The following is a 26,696-nucleotide window of genomic DNA, read 5'->3' on the forward strand; positions in this document are numbered from 1 at the left end:
CGCCCGGCGGAGGCGGACGGGGCTGCGGCGCGAAGGGCGGCGGGGCGGCCTCGGGCTGCACCCGCGGAGGGACCGTGTCGCGGCCCGCCCGCTTCCTGGTGGCCGCGCTCCGCGTCCCTGGCGGCGTCTGCCAAACAAAAGGTAATTAGACGCCTCGTAATTTGAGCACAGTGGGTGCAGTGCCGTCCTGAGAGGCAGAGATTTCGGGTGTCAAAATCCTCCGTCCCCCAGGGAGAGGTCGCCCTCCGGCAGCTCTCTCTCCTTCGGGCGCTCCTCTTGGAGCCCGCTGGCAGCCGCTCACCTGCCGTGGAGCTCCGCGGCCTCGCCGCGCCGCACACAGGACTCGCCTCGCAGGATGGGTGTACGAGGCGTAAATGCTGAATAAGGATGAACTTCTGTTATAAACCCGTAGATTTGGGGTTCTAGGGCGACTTTTCTTTCCTTGGTAGATTTCCGTATGGGAAAGTCGTGGATGTGGTTGCTTTAATTCCTTTCTAGGAAAAACAAACCCCCAAATAAAAAAAAAAAAATTAAAAAGCAAAACAAAAATGCAAAACAAACAAACACCAAAAAATCCCAAAAAAACAAAAAAACACCACAAAACCAAACAACCAACAAGTCTCCTTCCCCCCCACCCTCCACCTCCCACCCAAAAAAAAAAACAAACCAAAACAACCCACTGGTTGAAGTTCTGGTAACATGCTTTCTTCATATGTGTTTATTTTTTTCTGTGTCTTATTTTTCAGAATTAGGAGGGGGAAAAGAAGTAAGACAAAAATGTGCTACATTTAATGCCTGATTTTAGCTTCCCCACTGCTTGCCTTCTATAAAAGGTGGTATCTCACAGCTGGAAATTCACAGAATCCTCCTATCATGAAAATGTAGGAAGACATGGCCAGATGAGTTACCTAAGGTAATTTCTGTACCCAAAGATGGAATTGAAGAGGTATCAAAAGTAACTTTAAACTAGTCACCTTTGGTTAAAATTGCTGTTAAGAAGTGACAGCACACTGTTTCATATAGTCAGCAGCATCAACCAGGAATCAACAAAATCTGTCAAGGAATTTGGGTAGACGTTCATCTGCTGGTTTCCAGGGAGGTCTGTGCTGCTATAGAGATCTCTTACCCCTACCTGAGCTACCCAGTTTAAAACATTTGTGCCTACATCAAGTACACCCACACTTCTGGCCTCAGTTTAGACACGGAACTGTCTCTCAAGTTAACTCATCCTAGTTGGAGCAAGGCATTTGGTAGTTTTCACCTCAATCAACTGTTTGGATTTAGAACTGTGTGGGTGCCTAATTTTAACACAGTATGTTAACTCCTGTGAAAATGTCCTCATGGGATTCTGGTTTGAGGCAGTCTGGGTTTTTTCCAGTCCCTAGTGCATGTAAAAGTGAAGACCAAGCTGGACAGAAAGAGGACAGGATAAATGGTGAGCTGTTAAATCTGAATTCCATCCTGTTGCTACTGCCAATGCGTCAGAGAGGCTCATCCCATGGTGCCTGACAGAAGGACTGCAGGGTGAGTGCCCCTTCACAATCTGTCTCTTCCCTTTCAGGAGCAGCTGGGGGATTAAGGGGTTGTGAATTGGAGTCTTTCTGTTAAATTGAATGTACAGTAGAAATACTTCTGCCTTTGGCTTTAATACAGTTGTCACGTAGGGGTGAATGCTATAGAATTATACAGGTTCCGGCAATTTACTCTTTTCGGGTCCCAACAGCGAGTTTGTTAGCCTAATGTAGTATATATTTAGCTAATGCTGGCCTGATCTATATTTAGCTGCTCTAATAAATCCTGCCTTTTCCTATAAATCTTGCCTGGTATATACAGGGGCAATCCTGGGGAAGCAAGGTAGACTGTGCCAGCAGGACTCTGGTGGTCTGCTAATACATGAATCTAAAACGAGCACTTCTGTTTCTGTGGTGTGATGAAAGATCACATCTCCTCATGCATCTAACATGCAGAGGTATGCAATAGAGGTCACGCCTACTGTACTTTACACCTATTTTATCCATTGTAAGCTTATTTAGCGGCTGTTCAAAGTCACTGGTGTGTCCTGCTTTAATCCCAGCCGGCAACGAAGGATCAGGCAGCCGTTTCCTCCCCTCCACCCATCCCGGTGTAATGGGGAGGAGAATCAAAAGTACAACTTGACTTGAAATAAGAACAATTGAGAACTCGACTTGAAATAAGAGCAATTTAGTAACTGAAACAAAATAAATTATAAAAATAATAGTAAATAATGGTAGTAATGATGATAAAAAGAAAAATATAAGTGATACACAATACAACTGCTCACCACCTGCTAACCAATGCCAGACCCTGCCCCTTGGCCCAATCAAGCCCTTCTGGGTAACTGGTAATATAAATCCCCAGTTTATATTCTGGGAATGTCATTTTATGGTGTGGAATATCCCTCTGTTCAAGTCACCTGTCCTGGCTGTGCTCCCTCCCAGCTTTTTTTTCCCCTGCACCTCCTCACTGGCAGAGAATGAGACACAAGAAAGTGCCTGATGCAGGATAAACACGACTTGGCAACAATCAAGACATGAGTGTGTTATCAACATTGTTCTTTTGCTGACAATCTACAACACATTTCTGTGCCAGCTACTGAGAAGAAATTTACCTATATTCCAGCCAAAACCAGGACACACTGGTGTTTATTCAAATCAGATTGTGTTCTTATACTCTGGCTCCTCTCTATGTCCATTTATACTACCCAAAATTACACTCATACACTGTTTTGGATATCTTTTCTGTGTTTTAAAGATATTTTTACTAGGACACCCTCAGCAAAAGTAAAGAGGACTTCCAGTGAAATTCCTTTCTCAGGTTGGTCCTGCAACTAAGATTTCTTCCCCATGAAACTTTAATTGCTCATAGACAATTGGTGCTTTTGGTCCTGCCTTCTTTATCTGCCCTAGTAGAAAAATAGGTGTTGCCTAAAAGACCAAATGAGCCTAAGCATAATTTAAAGTGTGGAAATTATTCAAATACTCCCATGAAAAAACCTTATGAAGTAGCAGTGTAGAGATCCCTCTTCAGGATATGACTGTGAACATAAATGTACAATGAGGGAAAGTGATTTTCAAAGTAGGTAGGTTAAAAATAATTTGGAATGAAACAGTATTTTATGTTGTAAACATAACAGTATGGCCTGAAAGCTGAGACACAGTAAGTGTGAAACTCTTAAGTACAGTCTTGTTAGGCTTCTAATGGAAGCATGTCTTTTCCACATAGATAAAATTGTGGACTAAATTCGAATTGTAATTGCATATAATAGAGCTTTGTAGCAAACTGGCCTTGGGCTGAAAAAAAAGCATAACTCATGGTTGTTATTTCCACTCTAAAATAAATAGCAGCAATTTCATGACAAGACATATATGAAAAAAGGATTGTCCATTGGCTGTTCCCAAGATAAAAATACTGAATGAATAAAATTATATTAATTAAAGAATTAAGTTAAAAGATACGAGGCGAAAGAGACGTTTCCTGTTGCTTCAGTCTGTGTGTTTCCAATTTTCCCATTCATTATTTCTTTTCTTGTTGTGTAAAGGATGTCATCTAGCTGCACATCTTAACTGAAAATAGGTAACTGTATGGAAAATTACTAGCTTAACTCTAAGCTTATCACACAAATGCATACATCCCCCTATATTACTGCTAATTTTTTATTACTGTGACCATAAAAAGTTATAAAAGTGCTACTGTCTGTGTTGGACAGTGATCTGGCACACTAGCCTAAAAAAAAAAAAAGAACTCTTTTATTCTGTGTATTTTCCTGGTTAGTTGAAACCAGTTCTGGTTTTAATCCTGTTATATGCATTGAGTCCTCTTTTAACAATAACGTATTTATTTTATTGCACTTTCTCTGTTCTTTTAACAGTGACATAGTTTTCCTTTTACCTTGACTGAAGGGGAACCCTGTCCTCAGCTGAGAATATAACAGTAGTCTCTGAGAGTAAGTCCTTGTTATTTAACTTACTGTATGTGGACAACACAGAGTTTAGAATATTACTGGCCAACTGGTCAGGCTGTTCAAAGGCTAGAATTTGCTTTATGTTTATCTGAGGTGCAGGTGATTTCCCCTTTAATGTGAATATGCAACTAATCAGCAATTTTCTTTACTATGTCACTGATAGTATTAAATATTAAACTCTCCACATGCTCAATACAGGTGATATATTGTGTAGCATGTTGGCAATCAAATCAGGTGTTACTAAGCCTTGAAGAAGTCTCACCCAACCTTATAATTTGTATTAATTATATCTCTCCATTATTATACCTTATATAACCTTTTTAATTTGTAGGTAATCATGTTCCATGTAAACAATTTTACTACTTTTCAGGCCTCCATACCTACCATTCCCCAGGTGATTTGATACAGGCCCTAGGAAAACAGTGTTTGTTTTGTCTATGAATATCACTGCATTTCAATGGCTTTTTGCTTGCAAGCCTTACTTTAAAATTGTCCTTCTTGATCCATAGGCGGGGATCAATACCCTCTTCTGAAATTGCTACATTTGCTGTTGTGTGTATTATTATATAATTTAGATTTCTGTAATGTCTTTCTCTCTCTTTAAACAAAATAAAACATTTGTCACAGATGAACTACCCATCTTCTTAAAGGTCATTCTCCCTATGACTGTTAAGACTGTGGCCTAAATATTCTTGTTTCCCTTTTCTCATATTTATTTTTATTGCTCAGGAAATGCTAGCTCCCTGTTACTCAGTTTGTGTTTATAGTGTATTAGTATCATTAGGCTCTACCTAGTCTAAGAAAATGTACAACCTATGCTATAAGCTGACCTTGTAAAACAGACTTGCAGCCATTAATCTGTATGCATTTTTAAGCTAACTTGATTACCAGAAATACATGTTTTCCACTTACCACAGCTATAGCAAAGGTAGCTATCGGCCAAATTTAACTTTCAGTAATCAAATAAATTCTTATTGCTTTAATGCAAGTTTGAATGATCTCTTCTGTGTCTGTGAGAGATTTTATATTTTCAGGAAAAATAATGGCTTCTGTTCATTTAGAAATTAACAAAAATGCATTATTTGGAGGAATTCTTGTGTTCCAGTGCTGCCTTCTTTTGTGTGATCCATGTGAAGGAGTATAGAGCAAAAGGTAAATATTTAGATTATTTGCATACCTGCATTTGACTTTTCAGTCTAGCAGTAGCTACTGCACAACTGTCAGTACAAGTGATTTTTGCTCTTAGCATAGATGGTACACAAAAAAGCAAATAATGAAGGTAGTCTAAATATGTTTGCCAGGGATTATATTTATTTTCCTTTTTGGTTAAATCTTTACTTAGCTGAAGCAAAATGTGTTGTTGTGATTTTTAGTGTTCACTGTTTGTTCTTTGCACCTAATTTAAGATTGATTGGCTCTGGCATTGTTCTGACTCTTCAGATAAGTGGTAGAGGAGCATAGTGGGATGATGCTTCATATCACTGTCAGGAAAATTACTGCAAGCCTTATGGGTTAGGATTCATTTGTTATTAACTTTAAGAATTCACGGAGGAAAGAAGTATAATAAGATTCAAAGCAGCTAACTTTAGGGGGAAAAAAGGGGGTGGACACCTGCAAAATTATATAGATGGGCAATCTAAATTTCAGAAATTGTGAAGGCCCCAGAACAAGAGCAAAGCACTGTAGTACTACAGGCTGTAACAGATAGATGATGGACCGTAGGAGTCAGTACAGTTTTAATAAAAAAAGCACATCAGACAAGTTGAGTCTCCTCTAACATCTGCTTCTTCACTTCTACCCAGAAGACCTCTTATCCTGTCATAGATCTCCACCTAGCACAGCATTTAATAGTGCCTTAGAGGAAGCTCTCACAGGGAAGGCAGGGTGACATAAATGGCAAAGTGGTTCACATGATGTAGTTTCAAAATAAAAGGATGGATGTGGTGCACCCGTGGTGCTTTGTCCTGAACCCGTAACTACTTATTTTCATTCTTACGTACAATTTCCCCACTACTCTGTAAGGCAATACCAACTTGTAAACATGTGGAAGTTATGCGTGGCATTCAGACCGACACAGACGAGTTGTGCTGCAGACCTGCCTGAGCTGAAGCGTGCACAAGGCACAGAGGGACCAGAGTAGAGTTCTGCGGGCATGGCCAGAAGTGCAGGGCTGCGAGTAGGGTCTGCCTGGCAACCTGCACCGGGGCACCTCCGGCCGAGCGGGCAGCCGGGGCCCCACTGGGTAAATAAACCTGGGGATTGTTTTAAACTGGCCAAGTAACAGTACAATTCCACAAGGCATTGGCGAGTTGTGTTTATTTGTCGTGATGTTTAACGAAATCGTGGGCCAGCTGGAGATCTGGAAGGGACAGAAGAACGGATGGCCGTAGGGCTTGACCTGTGAGAAAGGGTTCCATGGATTATGTGACCTTAGAAGATTGATGGCAAGCGGGGAGTTTGGCTGCCCCCAGACCCGTGGGTGTCAGCGGCAGCCGCGGAGAAGGCCAGACTTTGTCCTGTTGGCCCCTCGCGGTACTGGCGGCGCAGACGGGCCGTACGGTAGGTACGGGTGGACAGCAGGTAGCATGTCACGGTTCAGCAGGACCAGCAGTACGGGGGCTTGGGGAGCCCGGCTCGGTCTATCTCTCCGCCCTCACGGTGCCGCCGGCGGAAGGGGGCAGAGCTACCGCTGCAGCGCGCGCCACCCCCAGGATTTGAAATCCCTTCCCGTGGTGCCCCAGGGCCGCCGCTGATTGGCCGGGCCCGGCCGTGCGCGGTTCAAAGCGGCGTTGGCGGTGGCGCGCGCGCTCGAACCGAGCCCCGGCTCCGCGGCAGCGTTTTGGTGCCGTGCCCGTCCCGCCATGGCTTCCTTCAGTTCCCAGGGCGGCGGCACCAAGAAGGAGGAGAAGGGCAAGAACATCCAGGTGGTGGTGCGGTGCAGGTAAGCGTGGCGGCCCTTCTCTGGGCGAGCGTTGAGGGCTGGTCTGCGGGCAAGCCCCGGGGAGGTCCCGCGTTCGTGCCTCCGGGACTCGGGCCCAGACCTTCTGTACTCGGTGCCCCGGACAGCCCGTGGGGCTGGTGGGCTGTGGCCGCCGCCGTGCGACAGGCCCTGTACAGCTGTGGCTCTGCCGGGCCGCTGTGTCCGGCTGCGGGTACTTCCTCCGAGGGACCCGTGTGTCCGCCCGGAGGGATCGCGGGCGAGGGAGCCGCCCCCCGGTACCCCCTGTACTCCTGAGCGGCCTCGGCACCGCGCTGGGAGCCGCCTCTCCGGGCACCGGTCTGCGGCTGAGGCGGCCCCCTGTGCCTCCCGGGGAAGCGGCGCTTCTGCGGAACTAAGGCTAAAATGAGCGATTTTTTATAGCTTAAGAAGGCAAAAAGCTGCAGCTTCTGATCTTCATTCAGCACATACCCAGTATGAAGCTGTGCTGGAAGCTCAAGAGGAGCTACGGAGAATTCGTGTGATATTCGAAACACACAAAACCCAGGCTGAATTTTGCCCTCCTGTGAGCTCCTGTGGGAAGTCGCTAGGCTTTGACAGCTCAAAGTGCTGCTACTCCCTCTGTGGTATACCCGTCACATAACTTCATTGATGTAGGCTTTACAGGGGACAAACAATGGGATGGCAGTCAACTGCCGAATTAAAAATGACCAGATGAGATGGTTGATGAGATGAATTTGGTTTTTTGTATGAAATAATAAATTTCATGTACCATAAAATTAGGTTCTCTTTGTAATTCTGAGATGGTTTTAAAGGATTGCTTACTAATGCCAGGTCTTAAATAATCTTAAAGCATTGTATGTTGAAACTGTAATATTGGTAATGTATTATGTATTGTGTTTAAATCACCTTTAGAAGTTGGGTTTTTTTGAGCCAGACCTGCAAATATTAGTTTATATATTATGTTTTAAATGCCTTTTGCAGTCAAATTCTCAAGCTTACGAGTTTTGCTTTTGCAGGTGCACAATGAATATATAAATAAAAATCAATTTAGTCTTATGTTTGCAATGCAACTACAAAGCTTCTGAAACAAATGTGGGATTGGTAAAAGTGTTGTGACTCAAGGCTATTGCAAGAAAATAAGTTTATTGGAGCAATTTGATTTGAAATACTGTCAAGAGCAGCTGTTTTGTTTTTATCTCTCTTAATTGTTTGGAATAGCTTTATCAAGTATTAATATCTATTTTAGCTAAATATGATGCTCACTATGAAAGTAGCATTAGGATTATCCACAGTGGACTGTTCTGCTTTTGTTGTAGCTCACAGATTAACTGCTATGTCAAGAGTTAGTTTCTAACCTCTTAAAAGTTCCTTGCCTGTTCATGCCTTTGTGCCTTTGCAGAGCTTTTTTTTTTTAATAGCTTCAGTTTATTTGAGTTAGTAAATGTTTCTTCCACCTTACTTTTTTCTTCTGCATCCAATCAGATTGTCCTCATCTTACAGATATGAAGGTAGATGCAACTGTGTTCTTTGGTGTCCTGATTCCAAAACCTGATAGATCTTAGCATATAATAAACCTTTTCAAACAGCATGTTTACTGAGCTTTGGCAAAACATTAATTTGGAAACTCAAAATGCATGCATTAGCATTGTTAATATGCATAATGTGCTTCATACCTATGGGGATGAACTTGAGATCAAATGTCTCCATGGCACACCAGGCAGCTGCTTGTGTGGTGGTGATGGTGATGATCTGTACACCTGCTCCAGCCCAGCTAGATTGTTCCCCTAATATGAGAGCTGTGGGCTCTTGTGCCTCCTGCCATGGAGGGTTCCGTTTTTCATGGTTACACAGCAGAATGTGTTCATTATTCTGTTACTTTCAAAGTCACGAGCCCGAAGCTGTGACTTGCTCCTCTGCACAATATTTTAGTGATATTGTGTTGTCATCGGTTGATCTTGCACCCAAGTGTCCCATGGTCTGTTTAGAATCTGACACTTCAGCCTCAGTGATATATTGAGGGAGAAATGTTAGCCACAAGGTTCAGGAAACTCGAGGTGCCATGTGTTGTGGTTTTCTTGCGTTTTGTTTTCTTCTTTAACATTATAAGTGAAAGAGTATCTGAAGTGTCTCTAGTGTTAAGATATTTTAAAGAGTACAAGCTTGTAGAAGTTATATTTTCAAGCTGACTGCTCAGGTCACCTATATAGGTAGCATAGACATGAAGTGCAGTAGCACTACTAAATGAAGAATAAAATAGGATTTAATGCTTTTAGGGCATTTCCGTGCTTTTCAGGAGAAATAGTGGCAAATGTCCCTTTAAAGAAAATGGTGTGCACCAAGTTTGAATTAACTTAGTGGTGAAACAAGATGCTCACCCTAAAGTTCAAAAATTTTATTGTCACTGTGTTAAATGTTTTACTATTACTTTTTACTAATTCACTTTAAATTAATGTGGATTCCCCCCCCCCCCCCCCCAAAAGCTGACGTTTTGTCTGTCTTATTAAATACTATTCAAGTGCATCAGTACCTGTAGGTTCTGGTATTGCTGCTTACTGTTCTGCAATTAGTAGGGTCTGTTGGTATTTTTGGTGCTTTAGACTGTTTTGTTATCAGCATTTGATTTATTACATGCAAGTTAATGCAATAGTGACTGTTTTTTGGGGCTTTTTTTAAGGCTTTTATTTAGACAGCTGTTTGATATGTTTAATCTCCTGCGCCCTGCAATTGAACACGTCCTGATGCCTGTTAGCTATGTGAGCATCTATATGATCTTGAAAGTGGTTATAGGCCTGTTAAAAATATGTATATAACAAACAAAAAGCTGCCTGAATTGTCTCACAGTGGAAAAAACAAGAAACAGGGCCTGTAAACTGCCAAATTGCAGCATTTCTTCTTAATTGTTAAACAGATAAAATTAAAACTTTGGTTTTTTGCCCAGTTTTACTATTCTAGATCCTTAAACTGAGTGATGTTGCTACTTCATCTGTTTGTGTTTTTGTTAGGAATGATTTCAATCCGATATTTCTGACTCCTGTCCTTTTAGGCCTTTTAATGCCTCAGAACTGAAAGTGAACTCCTACGCTGTTGTGGACTGTGATCAAGCCAGAAAGGAAGTCAGTATCCGCACTGGAGGAGTGACAGATAAATCATCAAGGAAGACTTACACGTTTGATATGGTTAGTAACTGCTTGGGGGCTTCAAAACCAAGCTAGTACCTAGTGTGATGTTATCCATTATTGTATGGCTGAATGGGATGTGTTGTCTTGTGCCAATAGGTTTTTGGAGCTCAGGCAAAGCAGATTGATGTATACCGGAGTGTCGTGTGTCCCATTCTGGATGAAGTCATTATGGGCTACAACTGTACAGTGTTTGCGTAAGTAAGCCAATAATTAGCGTTAGGAGACTTTATTTGTGGTTTGGTTTCTTGTTTACATTTTAATTTTATTCTTGCAGTTATGGCCAAACTGGTACTGGTAAGACCTTCACAATGGAAGGGGAGCGGTCACCCAATGAAGAATATACTTGGGAAGAGGTATATTATCACTTCTGAGATTTCTCTTGTCTGTACTGTAGTTCAAAGTTGGAAACTCCAGAAGGCTAAGGAAAACTGAAAGTTATCTCATTCATTTCTATGAAAAGGACAATTTAACATCTTCCATATATTGCACTCAACTCTTGGTGACTTTTATATGGAAGGTCATCTTTATTCTTATTTATATCCAGTCAGACTGTTTAGTTGAAACTGTACGCCCTAGCTCCAAATCTCTTTCAGTACATTTATAAATTAAATATTTCTTTTTAATTTATAGGATCCGCTAGCAGGTATCATACCCCGTACATTGCATCAAATATTTGAAAAACTCACAGAGAATGGGACTGAATTTTCAGTGAAAGTCTCTCTTTTGGAAATCTATAATGAGGAGCTTTTTGATCTTCTGAATCCTACTCCTGATGTTGGAGAAAGACTGCAGATGTTTGATGATCCTCGAAATAAGGTGAGTGCTACAAAATTTGTTGTCTTGAGGCTTTCAAAATTGTTGAGAGATGTATAATAAGCATGTATTAATTTCTGACAGAGGGGTGTAATTATTAAAGGCTTGGAAGAAGTAACTGTACACAACAAAAATCAAGTTTACCAAATCCTGGAAAGGGGTGCAGCCAAAAGAACAACCGCAGCTACTTACATGAATGCATATTCCAGGTAAAAGTCTTCCCCATTTCAAAAACCTTGTTTTGTTCTTTGTTAAACAGAATCTTACTGAAGAAGTAAGCAGCTAGTGCAAACATGACATCATATCTATCACATCTTGGTTAGAATGCCAGCGTTACAATATCTTCCTTACCACGTGCTGTGGTATGATTGCAGTAGGTGTATGAAGGGGTGTCATGGTTTAACCCCAGCCAGCTTCTGTAAAATTTTCAAATTAGGTTGTGGAAGCTGGGGATAATATTCTATGGCAATAAGGGCTGCTTCATATGGTTGCAGGTCATAGAATGTAATAGGGGCACCTGGGTCAGAAATAGCATTGTTTTTATTACTGCTTTCACATTCTTGAGCTGCAGATGTGAAATCTATATCACTGTGAAAAGCAGTGATCCAGTGCTGGAACACTAAGGAATGTACCCTCTCTGTATTGTATTTTAATTTCAAGATATACTGAGCATGTCTATCTACTGGTGGAAGGAAATGGGTATTTTCTACCACTGATTGGAACACAGAACTCATTTTGTCTGAGATTCCAGGGAATTTTGGAAATTGATGTGCCAGAGGTGTTTTATGTATGGTCAAACTGGTGTAATTCAACATCTATGGCTTTCTATATATGTCAGCTTCCTGCAGTAAAAGCTTATTAAAGGAATAAACTAACCTAAAATCATTATTACTATGAGAATAGTGAAACACTGGGACATGTTGACCAGAGAAATTGTGGGTGCTCCATCCCTAGAAGTGTCCAAGGCCATGTTGGATGGGGCTTTGAGCAGCCTGGTCTAGTGGGAGGTGTCCTTGCCCATGGTAGATGCAACCATTCCACGATTCTGTGATCTTAAACTGTATTACTATTTTTGATTGAAAAATTAATTGAACTTCTAAATTTTTAATATTGAATTCAACTAGTTGCTGAATTTTCTTAGCCTGCATAAGGAAAGTTATGTTCCTTAATCTCACATTCTGTGAAACTGTTCTTATCATAAGGACTGAAAAAAAAATTTGCAAGTCAGTTTTCATGTAATGCTTGTGAGTTGAGAATATTCAAATGTAAGCAAAACCAAGGCATTTCTCTTGCTTTTCCTTGAAATAAGAGAAAATCTATAGGATTGAATAAATCAAATGTCAACCAGTTGCCTCATCACTGGTTTTAAATACAAATTCATATATACACATACAAAATTATACTTAGCAGAATAACTTTGTGTATTAAAAATGTAATTTGTAGTTCATGGGCTAAATGTATTCTCTATAAAGAGCACAAAACTTGCAGCAGTCATATAACAACTAGATATTTGGCTTTAATGGAACATCTGAAACTGGTTTCTTTTGCAGCCGTTCCCACTCTGTGTTTTCAATCACCATCCATATGAAAGAAACAACGGTAGATGGAGAAGAACTTGTTAAAATTGGAAAGCTAAACTTGGTAAGTATTTGAACTAAGTGTAATTGATAGAATTTTTAGCCATGTACTGGAGTTTATTAGAGTTTTTTCCTGATAAAGGGAAAAATTATTGCTCTCATAAAGTGATGTGACGTATGTTTGTCACTCTGAAAAATATCAGTCCCATTTGTGACCCCAGTGTCTCCTGAAAAGCTAGTTAGCTCTTTTATGTATTCTGCAAGACTTTGGGGCAAGCATTCATCAGGGTGATTGAGACAGAAGCATAACCTGCCTTTCAGGTTGATCTTGCAGGAAGTGAAAACATTGGTCGATCTGGGGCTGTTGACAAAAGAGCTCGTGAAGCTGGAAATATCAACCAATCTCTCCTGACACTTGGAAGAGTTATTACTGCTCTAGTGGAAAGAGCCCCTCATATTCCATACAGGGAATCTAAACTCACAAGAATCCTTCAAGACTCTCTTGGAGGACGGACAAAAACATCAATAATTGCCACGATTTCACCTGCATCTGTAAATCTTGAGGTAAATTTAAAGTCTGAAAACCTATTCCTAAAATCAGTAATATTTTAGGAATAATTCTGCTAATGATACAAAAATATGAGTTAATTCATCAGCTTGACCTAGTGTTACATCTGTTTTGCACAGGAAACATTGAGTACACTGGAATATGCCCATAGAGCAAAGAATATCATGAACAAGCCTGAAGTTAATCAGAAGCTAACCAAAAAAGCTCTTATTAAGGTAACTAGACATATATCTTAAAAAATTAAGTTACAGGTTAGGTGTGACTTCTTGTTAATGTAATCTTTGCTGTACAGGAATTATGAGTACAGAAGAAACTGTAACTAGTAGCTGTGCTTGTCTGAAGTGATTTTAATTACTGAACTGATGCTTTTAAACTAAAGCTGCACTTACATTGCCATGGTCCCTGCAGATACTGGAACTGTTAATAAGGCTGATGTTGAACAGAGGGCTATTGCTACTAGCTGTGACTGTGGGGATTACATGTTTGCAATTTTGCACATTCCCTAGAAAGTGCCTGAGTTAAAGGGAACTTGTCAGTAAGTACAAGTGAAGAGCCAGTGTAAAGTAGCTCTGTCCCTAAGGAAGTTGGGATTCCCCTTGTAAGCTGCTAAATGCAACCGAGTATGGCCTTCAAATGGAAAGTTTCAGTGCTCTACGTATAGTCAATGATGTGAATTTAAATGGTGCTGTACGAAACTTAGAAGAGAGGTGAAGTGCTTTGCTCTTGTGCTTATGCAAAACTTCTGTAGAGCACTACCTTTGTGCAGTATCTGTTCAGCTAAATATCAAAACCAGAATAGAAATGTTCATGTTTACATGTGGTTGTTTCTTTATGCAGGAGTACACTGAAGAGATTGAGCGTCTGAAGCGAGACCTGGCTGCTGCTCGAGAGAAAAATGGAGTCTATATGTCTGTTGAAAACTATGAGTATGTCTGCAAAATTTCTATAAAATAATTAGCAACAAATCTCAGATACTGGTACCTATACTTATACAGAAATATTTTCAGGTATATTTTTAATCCAGGGAGTTGAAGATAGTTAGGAAAACTTAACTGTTTGGTCAACTTGTTCTTTCAAAATTAATAATTTTGAAACACAGATAAAATCTAATAGGCTTGCACTGAGGAATTTATGTATGTGTGGAACTTACCCTAAGCATTAGCCAGCATGCAGATTTACACATGCAACCTTTTTTTTTTTTCAGTGGACGCTGATACAGGAAAGTAAACTTGATATACTTCACTTTAAATAGGGCTAGAAAGTTTACAATAGAAAATTGCCTTAAATCTTCTCTGCCTTAAGTGAAAATTACTTGCTATTCATATAGAATTTTCCAAAATTACTGAAAATTTAGTGTAAATCTTGAAACTGTGTCTTACTTGACTAATTTGTTCATTTATTTTAATCCTTGCTTGAGAGCCCTTAATGGAAAGCTGACAGTCCAGGAAGAACAAATGACAGAGTATATTGACAAAATCAGTGCCATGGAGGAAGAAGTGAAAAGGGTAAGTGATGTTTTTCAACTGTGGCTTAAATCTGCCAAAAAAATGGAAGAAATTCATTCCTCCTGTAAAAAGGAGGAAAAAAGTTTGAAGAAAGAACAGTCAGAAGATTGGTTTCGTTGTTGTTGGTCTTAAAGTTCCCCAATTAGTCAAGAATGGAAGCTTCCTAGTCCTTGAAGTTAGGAATTTGAAATAATGTATATGAAATTGCAGATTGCAGTACTTATTTTTAAAGCTGTTTTCATGTCTACTACTATAATTTTCTTTGCTGAATTTTCAGCAAAAAATTTTCTTATAAAATGATATCATCTCAGTTGACAGGTATCTATCTGCTTAGGAACAAAGAATTAGAGGAGAGCAGTCATGAGCTTCCTTTTAACAAATTACACAAAAATTGGAGCTCCTTGTTTACGGGAAATGTAGATATTAATTTGCTGGTATATGTAACTCCTCCATGTAATCAGCTTTACTGGCTCTTCTCAGTCTATCTGGTTATGTTTGTTCAGTGGAATTCTTTTCTGTGTGCTATAATGGTAGTTTGCTCTTATGTTTTCAGAGGAGAAGCAAGCAATTATTACAGTGAGAATGGTGTTGGCTTGATATTTTCAGTGATTACAGAGACTATACAAACCTGTAGTTTAGGTTTAAGACCGGAGTCCTACAGCTGAAGTTACATTGCTAGATGACAATTTGCCTTCTGTCATTGTAATGTAATTTAAGAGATGTGAAATGAGACTGTCAGATTTATAAAAAGTGGTGTTGCCTTTTTGATTATTGTCTTCCTATTTAGGTCACTGAGCTATTCAGAGTCAGTAAAAATGAACTTGAACAGTGTAAAACAGATTTGCAGATCAAGGAGAAAGAACTGGAAGAAACACAGAAAGATCTGCAAGAAACCAAAGTTCAGCTGGCTGAAGAAGAATACGTGGTTTCAGTTTTGGAAAATACTGAACAAGAGCTTCATGGCACAGCTAGCCAGGTTGTCACAGTTCTTGTACCTAATGTAAAACAGCTTCCTATTTTTGGGAGTTGAATGGGCTATTGTTGCTGAAGCATGATGTGAGTGAGACATGACCTGAATTTAAGATGGGAAACTAGGATTAGATTGCAGGACTTTCTCTGTGGTAGTACTGACAGCTGACTGCTAAACACTCTGGTTGGTCTGGAGCTAACTTTCCTTCAGGCCAGTTTGTCATGGGAGTTCCAGTGCTTTGCAGTATCTATTATCATGAGGTTTTTTGCAGAATAAGTAATTATCAAAACACACTTGAGGTAGGGAGAGAGTGTGTCCTGCTATTTAAACTGCAAAGTGATGAAACTTGTACCTTCAGGCACCATGACAATTTCTTTCTATTTGGATTCCTGTAAGATTACGAGGGAATGCCTGGTTTTTACATGTGAGTTGTGGAGTGTTTGAGACAAATAGGTACAGAAATTATTTATGCTCACTACATAAAAGGACTTCACTATTTGTATGAATTCTAAATTGTTTATCACAGGATTAGTACTAAAACCTCTTGTTTTAGTACTATATTGAAGAATATATTTACTGTCAGATTGTTCAGAAAAAAGTTGAAGTGCTCAGGTAATTTTCAGTTACTGTTCTGAGATAAACGATACCTTTTATTCCTTAAATACTGAGGGAGTCATTTATGAATGCTTTGATTTTAAAGCAGAATAAATGGTCTCTAGTAGGTAACTTTTTTCCCATGTTCTAAAAGCATAAATGATATAACACCAGGGTCCAGGGTAATTTGATGATGTAAAGGGAAATACCTGTTTTCCTAGAGAGATAACTTCTTTAACTCAGAATTTTTGTTGCCTTTCCTTATATATGCTTGACTTCTTGTTTGAAGACTTACTGAAATAACTTTAAAAATTCTAGTTACTAAGTACAGTTGAAGAAACGACAAGAGATGTGTCTGGGCTCCATGCGAAACTGGACCGTAAGAGGGCTGTTGATCAGCACAATGCTGTTGTCCAAAATACCTTTGCAGGACAAATGAATGCTTCATTCAGCAAAATACAAGATTCAATTACTGAAAACAGTTTGAAGCAGCAACAGATGTTGACATATTACACAAATTTTATAGGTAAGTGTAATACCTGTATTAGTCGTCATCCTAGTAATCTCAAAGACCACTTCCTAAAATGTATCTGTTTTAGGAAAGCGGTGACTTTATTTAAGTGACATAATGATTACAGTTGCACCAGTAATGATGTGTCTGGGATGATCCACAGCCTTCCTGTAAGGGGTAATAAAGTAATGAGTAATAAAAAGAGTTCTGTCTTACAGGGGAATTTTTAAAAAGTTTGTAACTCTGGATTTGTTTTGCAGGTGACCTCCTGTCTACCAGTTCTTCCACAGCAGATATTCTTGCATCAATTGTATCAGCATCTTTTGCCTCTCTTAAAGAATTGGTGTCTACTGAAGTTTCTCACATATCTGAAAAAATAACACAGCATGAGAATCTATCACTTGATTGTAAAGCAGAGCTGCTGAGATTAATTGTTAGTACAGTTGCATACTCCTACTTAAATATTTGAAACTGATTTTGATCAAAAGGGGTTCTGTAAATGTATAGCATTTTTTCTGATGCTCTTTACCTGTGTCTGCTTTACCACCTGACCATAATTGTCTCTCCCATTTCTCCCCCACAAGCTGTAATGTACTAAATAGCATATTATTACATGGATATGTACACAGTAACTTCTTACAAATGTAGATGAAGGAACAGCCATATTCTGGTTTAATTTCTTTTTCCTCTTCCTAGGAAGAGCATGAGACTGGATTAGGAAGAGCAGTAAATAGCTTGACACCAATGGTAGAATTTGTCTTGGGGTTAAATTGTCAGTTCCAGAGTAACATGAAGAAATATTCTGCTGTGGCTGACCAGGTAATGCACATAACCTGGCTCCTTGCCTTATGCTCTTCTTTTTATTTACTTTACAGATAATATGTTCTTTGTTTTTCTGCAGTATGTCAGAGTGTTTCCACTGCTTGTCTAGCCTTTTCCCCTTTATCTTGTCCTATGAGTTCTGTCTTTTAACTTTCTTTCAGACTTTTTTTCCTCTCCTGGGTGTGGTAAATTTGCTTATTCTCCATATTGGCACAACCACTTGCCTGAGTGCCACAGTAGAATGGCAAAACACAGATGCTTAAATCTTTATGTAACAAATATTTGATGATACATTGAAATACAAGGGGAAGAGTATATTAAGAAATCTGAAAAAAAAAGTCAACTTAGGCAAGTCCTACCACTCCAAAAATCTTCTGCCTTCATACCAAACTTTCTATAGTCCCTTTGTTTCCTGGGAAAATATGATGCTTTATCTTGTTAACAACCATAAGTGTAAACCATACTGCACTTATTGAAGCCCTTTGCTTCAAGTTAGAATTCTAGTCTATCTCGTTATGCTAGGGAAAAATATCAGTTTCTTAAATCAAGTTTTGAAAATATAACTATAAGTAATACTTTTTTTTTTTAAAGATGGAGGACCATAAAAAGGAAATGGATACCTTCTTTGGAGAACTTTCTCTCACTCTGAAAAAAATACAGGAACAAACAGCTGGTGGCTTTGCTCAGCTCCAGCATAATTGTGACAGCTTAAAAGAAGAAGTGGAAATGACGAGGTTGGCACATAGAAAGGTATCCTTAGAGTAAGAGAACATCCTAACACCAAGTGTGATTGCTTGCTTTGATTTAAACTCTTATGTGGTAGTAAACCATTGTACTTGTTTCACAAAAAAATGTTAGGAGCACAGTAACTTGATCCTAACTCTATTCAGCTTTTGTTAGGCTGCTTTAAGTAGTTTATGTAGGAATGTAGCAAAAGCCCCCTTGCTGTATATGAGTATATGTGCATTTACATATGTCTCCAAAAAGAAAGTGTCTGTATCTTCACTACACAAAAATTGTACCTTCTGCTTTAGAATTACAAAACTTTGCCTTTTCTGCATTTTTAATTCAGGCATTCAAGTATGCTTTAAGACTGTTAACAAGTGCAGAATTAACAGCAAAGCTTGTGGTAATTTTCTTGATAGAGTGCAGCCGAATTGATGTCTTCACTGCAAAGCCAGCTCGACCTGTTTGCTCAGGAGACTCAGAAGAACCTGACTGATGTACTCACAAGAAATGGAAGCCTGAAGACCACCATCACTGCTATGCAAGAAAATGTTCACCTGTAAGGGGCACATTCTTTTCGCTGTACACTTACACGAGATAAAATATATATAAAGAGAACTTCAAAATTGGATGCTCTCCATCTTGATGTGCTTATAAAGCATGGCCTGTGTGTTAGAGCTGGCTTCTGCCACAGAGTGTAGATCGTAGTTGGCCTTTCCCCAGAGTAAACAGTAGTTCTGGAAGGCTTGCCCTTGAACTTGTCTCCTGAGCATGTTGAGATAAGAAAGTATCATTTTGGGAGCAATATGCTGAGGAGTGTCCCTCAGTGTCTGGACTTCAGAACATATAAAGGTTTAGCTTGAAGCATAATAATGTATCTGTTGCAATATGTTTCATTCAATTGCAGACTGAATAACTTAAGGTCTTGCTGGAGTTTTTTTTTGGTTTGTGGTTAGGGTCTTTCTGTTCTCTTTTGGGTTTTTTTGGTTGGTGGGGGTTTTGTTTTTTTAGCAAACCTACTGCTGCAAGTGCTGCAAATTTAATAAGTAGAACAACAATATTATAATTAACTGGTTTGGTAGAACTGTGCTATTTCACTGGCTCTGGTTTCATATTTCTGAAAGTATACTGTGTTAAAATCTACCTTTCAAAATCTCTAAACTCTTACAAATATGTTGTTGCAGGAAAACTACAGACTTAGTCAGCAGTACAAATTCCAATCACAGCAAATTTACTGCATCTCTGGATAATTTCTCTCAAGAGCTCAGGAGCATAAATGCTGAAAACAAGGCAATGCTGGAAGAATCCAATGACCACTGTCAACATCTTCTCACCAATCTCAAAAATGTGGCTCAGCATACCAATACATGGGCTGAATTTACAACTGCTCAGATGGTCAACTTTACTAATCAGCACCTGTTGTCACTCAAGGATGAGAAACAGCAATTTCAGTATTTACAAAAGGTACTTAGTCATTTGTAGTCTAATGCAACATCCTGAGACAAACTTTACTGCAGAATTTATAGAGGGGAGAAAAAAGTTCTAGTCAAAACAAAGCTATGATTTTTTTTGATAGCAGACTCATGTTACTGAGCTTGAGAAGATGTAACTAGAGGAAATCAAAAGCCTAAATTAAGAGGAAGACTTTGAACTTCAAGTACCCATAACCTCAAAAAATGGTGTCATGGCTAATGCCATACAACTGACTTGTACAGTCAGTGTATGTCAGAGTGTTTTACATCATCTTTGTGGTGTTTAATTCTAAAGCTTTATCTACAGTACTGTCCTTGGGAGATGCACAGTGATCAAATGCAGGCTATTTTCTGGAGTTTGCAAATGACTTTATTGATCAGATTGAATCAATATGGGAGAAAGTATTCCTTTTAAGTATATACAAATTCTGGCCTCTTATCTAAGAGTTTCTCTCTCATGTTTTTGGGGATTTTTTTTAATTTCCATGACAGATTTCACATCCACCCTGGTTTTATTGTTGTAATAGGCAATAAAATAGGCAAATCCAATATTTTGCAAACTTTTGGAAGTAAAAACTCACTCGAAACTTCCTTCACACAGAATACTCTGAGTTGGAAGGGATCTCCAAGCATCAAGTCCAACTCTAAACTAAAAGCATCTGTGGTCTCAAGATCTCTCTGTATCTGTTGCAGCTGCTGAGCACTTCAAGAGTTTAATTTCAATGGGAATGGCTGAAAACACAATTGCCTTTTCCCCTACAAATGCATAAAGGTTCTAGTACTTATAGGATGTTTGTGTTCAGGTGAATATCCTAAGTCTGTGCAGGGTTTGTGCATAGAAGCATGAGAAGTCTGGTCTGAGCCAGATGACATCTTTATTCTTGTGACTAGCTTTCTAAAGTGATCATACTTTCTAAGAAATTGACTCTTCTGAAGATAGCTGTCAAAATGAGAGTGTAAAACTGGCACTGAAACTACTCAATTTGAGGTCTCAGTTGTTTCGTTTCAAGTCATGTCACTAATCCTGCACCACATCTTAGAAAAGAGGCCATAGTCTTACCTTTCCTGTTAACTTGGTGTTTTTTGTTGGGTTGTTTTGTTTCATTTTCAGAAAAATGAAGAAAATTGTGATAAAGCAATAGCTGAAATTGCTGACCACATTGGCAGCCAAAAGGCTGCTGAGGAGAAGGTGCTAAATGGCCTTCTGGATCAGATAAAGGTGGATCAGGAGATACTTGTGGAGCAGAAGCTGGCACTTAAGGAAGAAGTGCAGCATGGACTAGCTCAGGTTAATGGTTTCCTGCAAGAGGATCTCAAAGTGGATGTTCCAACAGGTATTTAAGCAGGTCAGGGGCAGAATGGTCTTAAAGAAAACAACTTGAGTTCCAGAATTCATAAGTGAAGGTTGATGGGGACATAACCTGGCAGCCTTACACCTTTAAGATGCATGCAAAGAATGGTGTGTGAACAAGGCATGATTTCTGTAATGAGTTGATGTAAAATTGAGGATCTGAAATTAAAGCAAACACTGAAAAGTGTATCATCTTCATTAAAGGGACAACTCCACAGAGAAAAGACTACTTCTATCCTGTCACCCTTGTGAGAACAGAGCCCCGGCAGCTACTTCTGGAGCAACTGAGGCAAAAGCAACCAAATCTTGATGCTATGCTAAGCAATGTGGGAAGGGAGATGGAGGATAGTGCAGGTCAGGTATGTATATAAATGGCAAATGAGGCTCTTGAATGAATATTTCACATCTTTGAGGTTTTTCCATGCCCTTTTGGAGAGTTGACTGGAACCCCAGGGCTGTTGTAGCCTTTGTGTTTTACAGAGTACTTGGACTCAAATGTGCTGAGCTCTTGACAAAAACCAGCTCTTGAAAAATAAGCAATGATATTAATAATTTAGATTTCTTTCTTGTTTTTCAAAAATAGAAATTCCATGTCTTTTATAGATATGATCATTCTTAATACATTCATTAAGGAAATTCAGACATTAAAGACATCTTTCTGGAAAACTTCTGTTTTAGGACCTGTTGGAAGAAGTGTTGCAAGAACCCAGTGAAAGCCTTGCTTGTGACAAATACTCAATGGATGCAAATATATATTGCCACACAAATGGTGGCATTCCTTTTTTCCAGGTAACTTCCTCAGAATAAGCAAAACAGCTGTGTATTTGAGAAGAAATATTACTTTAATAATATTAAATTACTTTAATACAGTAACAGTGCTGTAGTTTCAAGTCACTTCTTACATTTCAGGGTAGTCTCACAACTTGTTCAAATCCTGTAGATAATGTTTTGTTAACCTTGTGCTAAAGTAACAGCAGATTATGACAGCAGTTAATAGTGGATAAAATAATGCAGATTTCTGACAAGCTGGGCAGACAGTTGAAAACTCCTCAGCAAATAATCCTCCATAAAGAAAATTGTCATAATTTGCTAGACATGTGTTAATGGGAGAGTTGAAAGTATATACAGTATTTTCTTAGAGGCCTGACAGAAATATTGGTGTTCTTAAGTCTTCATGGGGTTGAGTTTTTTACTTACTTGCTTCTGACCCTTTTGGTCTACCAGCACATCAGTGGAAACTTCTTGGTATATTAGTCTAGGGGTTTTCTTGCTAGGGAGAGCATATTTTCTTCTTGGGGACCCTTTAAAAATAGCTGCTGAGCTTCTGTATGTCTACAGTCAATCTCTTGAGTAAATGCAACCTATTAGGAACCTTTTTCAGGAGTTACATCAAGTTTTTTTCTCAGAACACTATGTACTGCATTGCACACAAGCAGAAGTCTTTGATTTCTTTGTATTCTCTTAACATTGGGTATTTTCTTTAAATCCCAGCACAAAAGAAGTCTCAAAAAGGGTAAAGAGAACAAATCTGCAACTCCAATGGAGAACAAAATGGAGGATATGACAGAAGAGCTTCCTCAGAAATCTAAGCATCCTTTAAGATTGCTGAACTAAGATATATCCTCTGCAGATCCCTGTTTTTAGATATTTCTATCTTACTGTCTTACTGAGCCACAACTTTTTTTTGTATTCTCAGTGTCTCTATGTAGTGATACAGTGATGCAAAGCTGAATCAAAAGATTTACCTGCTCAATCTCATGCCTTGGTTCCATTTTTATATGTTGCAGCTTGCAAAGTTTTGAGGAAAAAAAACCCTGCAGATTATGGTGCTGTTATGTTAAATATATATATATATGTGGTCAAGTAAGAAATTATCTGTTTCTCAGTAGCTCTAAAATACCAGAAAGGGATGTGGAAATATGCTTTGCCAGCATTCATGAGTTAGCATCTTATGTATTAATCAGCTGTAAATAAGTGTTCTGCTTTTATACCTGCTTTTTATTCCAGTTTCTCTGTTTTTACTGTGATACTTCAAATAAATTAATAAATGGAAAACAAATGTACAAGCGCTTTGCTCAGAATAAAACTTAACTAATTTTCTTATGGTGCCAGTAATTTAGCTAAAACATTATCAGCTATGGCATCAGTCTTGTGCTGTCAGAAGAGGATGGTTTTCTCCCTTGTTTCACAAAAGACAATAGTTTTATTTCAGTGCCTCTTCATTCTGTGAAGTCTTACTGCTGGGTCTTGGGCTTTTTGTTTGTTTGAATCCCACTGTTCTTCCTCTTAACTTGCAGATACAAATTCTGGCACCTAAAACTTAATGGGCTTAATTCTCCATTCTCTAGGTTCCATTTTCTTGCACTATATGCTTGTTAAGGTTCCACAATGGTTCAAGAAATCCTTTATTAACTAAAAATCAACGCCAAAGATTGATCCCATAGCTGTATTGAGTAGCCTAAGCCAAGTGGGAGAGGTTTGCACAAGCCTTTCACCCTACTACATTTTCCCTGTGGAGTTGACAGGATTAGTATGAGCAAACAAACTGGAATAGCCTGTGACAGCAGGCTTACATCCATGAAATCGTGCCATATTTTGTGTTCCCTGTCTTGATCCTCTTTGAAACTCTCTGCCTTGACTGTTTGGTTCCTACTGCATGGGGACAGCCTGCTTTCCTTAGCAGCTGTTTGAATTTCAGATGCTGCTTCACATTTTCTCTTTTTCTAAAGTAGCCCTCAAAGTTGTGTTGTCCTTTGTTTGCAATGCTGGCAGTGATCTGCTGATCATTGCTCCATTGGCCCAGGTATCTGGAGGCCACACCAAAGCTGAATAGGATGAAAAATCTGGATGCAGAACATGTCCTGGCCTCCCTGTCCGTGCCTCTTCTCCCACTAGATGGCCCCAGCACTAAAGGTTGGTCTGAGCTCAGGTGCTGGCTGCTAAACAGAACTTGGAGACACAGCTTTTGCCAACCTTTCCCTCAAGCATCTATCAAAAAAAAAAAAAGTTTCAAAATCTAATATTGAATTTATGCTTCCATATGGAGAATTCTATACTTCTATACTCAAGTTTCAGTAGGGGCTTGCTTTCTGAAGAGCTCCATTCATGTAAAAGATAATCTCGTGCATGTCTGCATTACTGCTGACTGTCCTGGTGACCAACTTCTTGTCCTGGCCTGCTCTCTGTTGCCCACCACGTGGGCATTGCTCAAAGCAGAAAGCAGCAATAATTTGCTTTGGTGCATTGTATGGTGTATGACAAGGAGAAAAGAAGGGTAAGAAAAACAAAGCAACACTTGTTTCTTGTGTGTACTCATTGTAATCACAGATCTTACCCAGAGGGAAGAAATGGCACTGTCCAGACTAACTTACTGTTGGTTTGATTTTATTCTGTGTAAGGCATCCTTTCTTTACAAGAAGGGTACAAAGCCATTTCCACACAATAATTTGCCAGGTCACACCCACGCTGCCTCAAGGCAGCTGAGCATGAGGGAGAGTTGTAGTGGCTGGGGCTCTCGTGGATGGCCGTGTTCTAATTAATCTAATGAGGACTGTTTGGGTTCTAGATTAATGGTTAAGTGAGACAGCTCTTGATTTAACAACAAACTTAGATACAATGTGGGGAAGGGAAATAAGGAAAAATAAGTTTAAATGCATGTGAAATACAGACAACAGTAAGAGGGCCCCAAGAAGCACAGACAATTAAGAGTCACCAGCTTCCTTTTCAAGTGAAAAATGAGTGGCCAGGAGGAAAGTGAGGAAGGGGAAAGGAAACTTCCTGCTTCCTCCTGGAAATCAGGGAGCTGCAGCACTTGCTGTATCAGATTTGTTAGGGGATGCAATGTTGATTTGAAGAGAGAAAAGAAGACTGAGCTGACTGGCTGCTATTGATGACTGCCTTTATTTTGGGTGTCAAACAATTGCATGGAGCTAGAGAGGAGTAAGGAGAAGGTGCAGGGTTGCTAGACTGCTTTTCTTTTTTCTATTAGGCATCAGTCAGCATTGCAATTAGCTGTTAAAAGGGTAGAGGAAACAAGAGGAAGCCTTTAACTCTTCAGGGTGATAAAAGAAAAAAATTAATCCAGGAAGAACTGGAAAAATAAAGTTAACATTCCTTTTTCATCAAAAAGAGATTTAAGGGGAAAAAGAAAATTCTAATGTTTGACAGCATTAAAACCAGGAAAATAAGTATATTTGCTATGTATTTTAAAATTTATGCATTTTAAACAAGTGTTTACAACCATTTGACTTCTATTTTTTTTCATTCCCTGTTACAAACTACTTTTTATGGTAGAGGGCAATGCTCCATAAACTGCACGCCCACCCATGCAGTTACTGTATAAAGTGAAACACCAATAAATTATGCTCTGCTTTGCATTCATAGGCTTTAAGTGGCAGGGTTCTAGAGGTGAGGTGCAGACCACCTAGCAAAGCAGGCTGTCCTTGGAGGGTGAGCACAAGCTCCATCCAAGCAGCATTGCTGTGCTCAGTCTTGAAATTGTTAAAAATAGGAGCACAGTGAATGCACTGAAGGGAATGTTTGCCTTTCTATGTTTCTGTTCTATTTCTATGCTTCCAATATACTCTGGCTCCCTAGAAAAGGGTCTAGCTACCAATAGGAGGACATGGTTAGAGAGCTACACAAGGGATCTGCAGACAGATAAAAAGGAGCAAATGCTTGGTCTAGCAGTCTCTCATCAGGGAAGAGGTTAGAAATAAGCTGCCTCTTTTATATTAGGTCTGAAAATTGTACAATTTTTCCAGCCTTGTATGGCTTTATGAGGTGACTGTCAGGTTCCTGGTGGCACAAAGTTAAATTCTGTAAAATAATGGAAGTTAACTGGATTGCTTTCTTTTTTTCCAAAATATTAAACCTTTATAAATATTCCCTTGAATTCCTTAGTTATACTTGAAATGCTTTTATTACTCTTGGCCTGTTTATAACCTAATCATTGTACTTCAGAGAATGAAGTACAATGACCAAAACTTTGAACTTGACAAGTGCATTTCCTTCATTAAAAATTATCAAATAAAGGAATGAAATAAATGGAAATCTCACATAAAAGTACACTCAATTTTTTCAGAGCTTCTCAGTTCTTGTCAACATATATATATATATATATATAACATTTTATTCTGAGAATGTCCAGAGCACTAAAGCTACATTTTTTATATGATAAAGAATTTTCTTTTTATTTCCCGAGGTTAATTTAAAGATTATTTTTCCTAATTAACGTGGAAATTTTGTGAAGCAAAATATAACAACTAGCAGGAACTAATGTATGCTTTTTTAGCATTTTAGAACAGATTAAATACACAGATACTTCTCTTTCTCCATTCAAGTAATAATAATGACTGGTGCTTCTCCAAGGGCTGATTTCCCACTGTACAAGTCCAGTCTTGCTAATTCTGCTGCAATCACTTGACTTACAGTAAAGTAATAAGATGAAGGATCAGAATCTCTGTTTTCCAAAGTACACACTGAGAGTGAAAATGACATCTAAAAACCCACAAAACAATCAAAGGCCCAGTTAGGTCTCTATGGCCAAAAGATTTCATGGCATTTGGAAGGGTTTGTCTGGGCAAGGGGGGGAAGTAGTTTTCATGCCTAGTTCTGTATGCTCTTTTAGTAGGTGCTTCAAGCACACCTACTTTACTTCATAAAATGACTTTGGGATCTTTGAGG

The 26,696-nt window shown here is 39.1% G+C and overlaps 2 protein-coding genes across 6 annotated transcripts in view; one reads left to right on the forward strand and one right to left on the reverse strand.

The window, feature by feature from the left end:
• Nucleotides 1-383, reverse strand: part of IDE (insulin degrading enzyme) — a 53,671-nt gene extending 53,288 nt beyond the window's left edge. Inside the window, exon 1 of the mRNA XM_077183048.1 lies at nt 302-383. The gene's annotated coding sequence lies outside the window, so the exon portion shown is untranslated. The remainder of the gene's footprint in view (nt 1-301) is intronic.
• On the forward strand, nt 2-23,111 carry KIF11 (kinesin family member 11). 5 transcript variants are annotated; one of them, XM_077183043.1, is made up of 24 exons: nt 2-141; nt 747-913; nt 1,379-1,524; nt 9,967-10,099; nt 10,199-10,296; nt 10,377-10,455; nt 10,733-10,918; nt 11,000-11,124; nt 12,466-12,556; nt 12,814-13,056; nt 13,180-13,275; nt 13,898-13,986; nt 14,478-14,565; nt 15,353-15,541; nt 16,448-16,655; nt 16,901-17,073; nt 17,337-17,459; nt 18,054-18,212; nt 18,608-18,747; nt 19,373-19,652; nt 20,772-20,994; nt 21,216-21,370; nt 21,690-21,800; nt 22,503-23,111. In XM_077183043.1, exons 3-24 carry the CDS (start codon nt 1,499-1,501, stop codon nt 22,623-22,625), a joined length of 3,138 nt encoding a protein of 1,045 aa, XP_077039158.1. In that variant the 5' UTR covers nt 2-141; nt 747-913; nt 1,379-1,498; the 3' UTR covers nt 22,626-23,111. The 5 variants fall into 5 exon arrangements, with proteins under 5 accessions (XP_077039158.1, XP_077039160.1, XP_077039159.1 ...); XM_077183045.1 differs by having other exon boundaries at nt 1,386-1,524; XM_077183046.1 differs by lacking the exons at nt 2-141; nt 747-913; nt 1,379-1,524 and adding exons at nt 6,790-6,923; nt 8,406-8,431.
• The last annotated feature ends 3,585 nt before the right edge of the window (nt 23,112-26,696 follow it).

The sequence above is a fragment of the Agelaius phoeniceus genome, chromosome 9 (genome assembly GCF_051311805.1).
Source record: "Agelaius phoeniceus isolate bAgePho1 chromosome 9, bAgePho1.hap1, whole genome shotgun sequence".
Taxonomy (NCBI): domain Eukaryota; kingdom Metazoa; phylum Chordata; class Aves; order Passeriformes; family Icteridae; genus Agelaius; species Agelaius phoeniceus.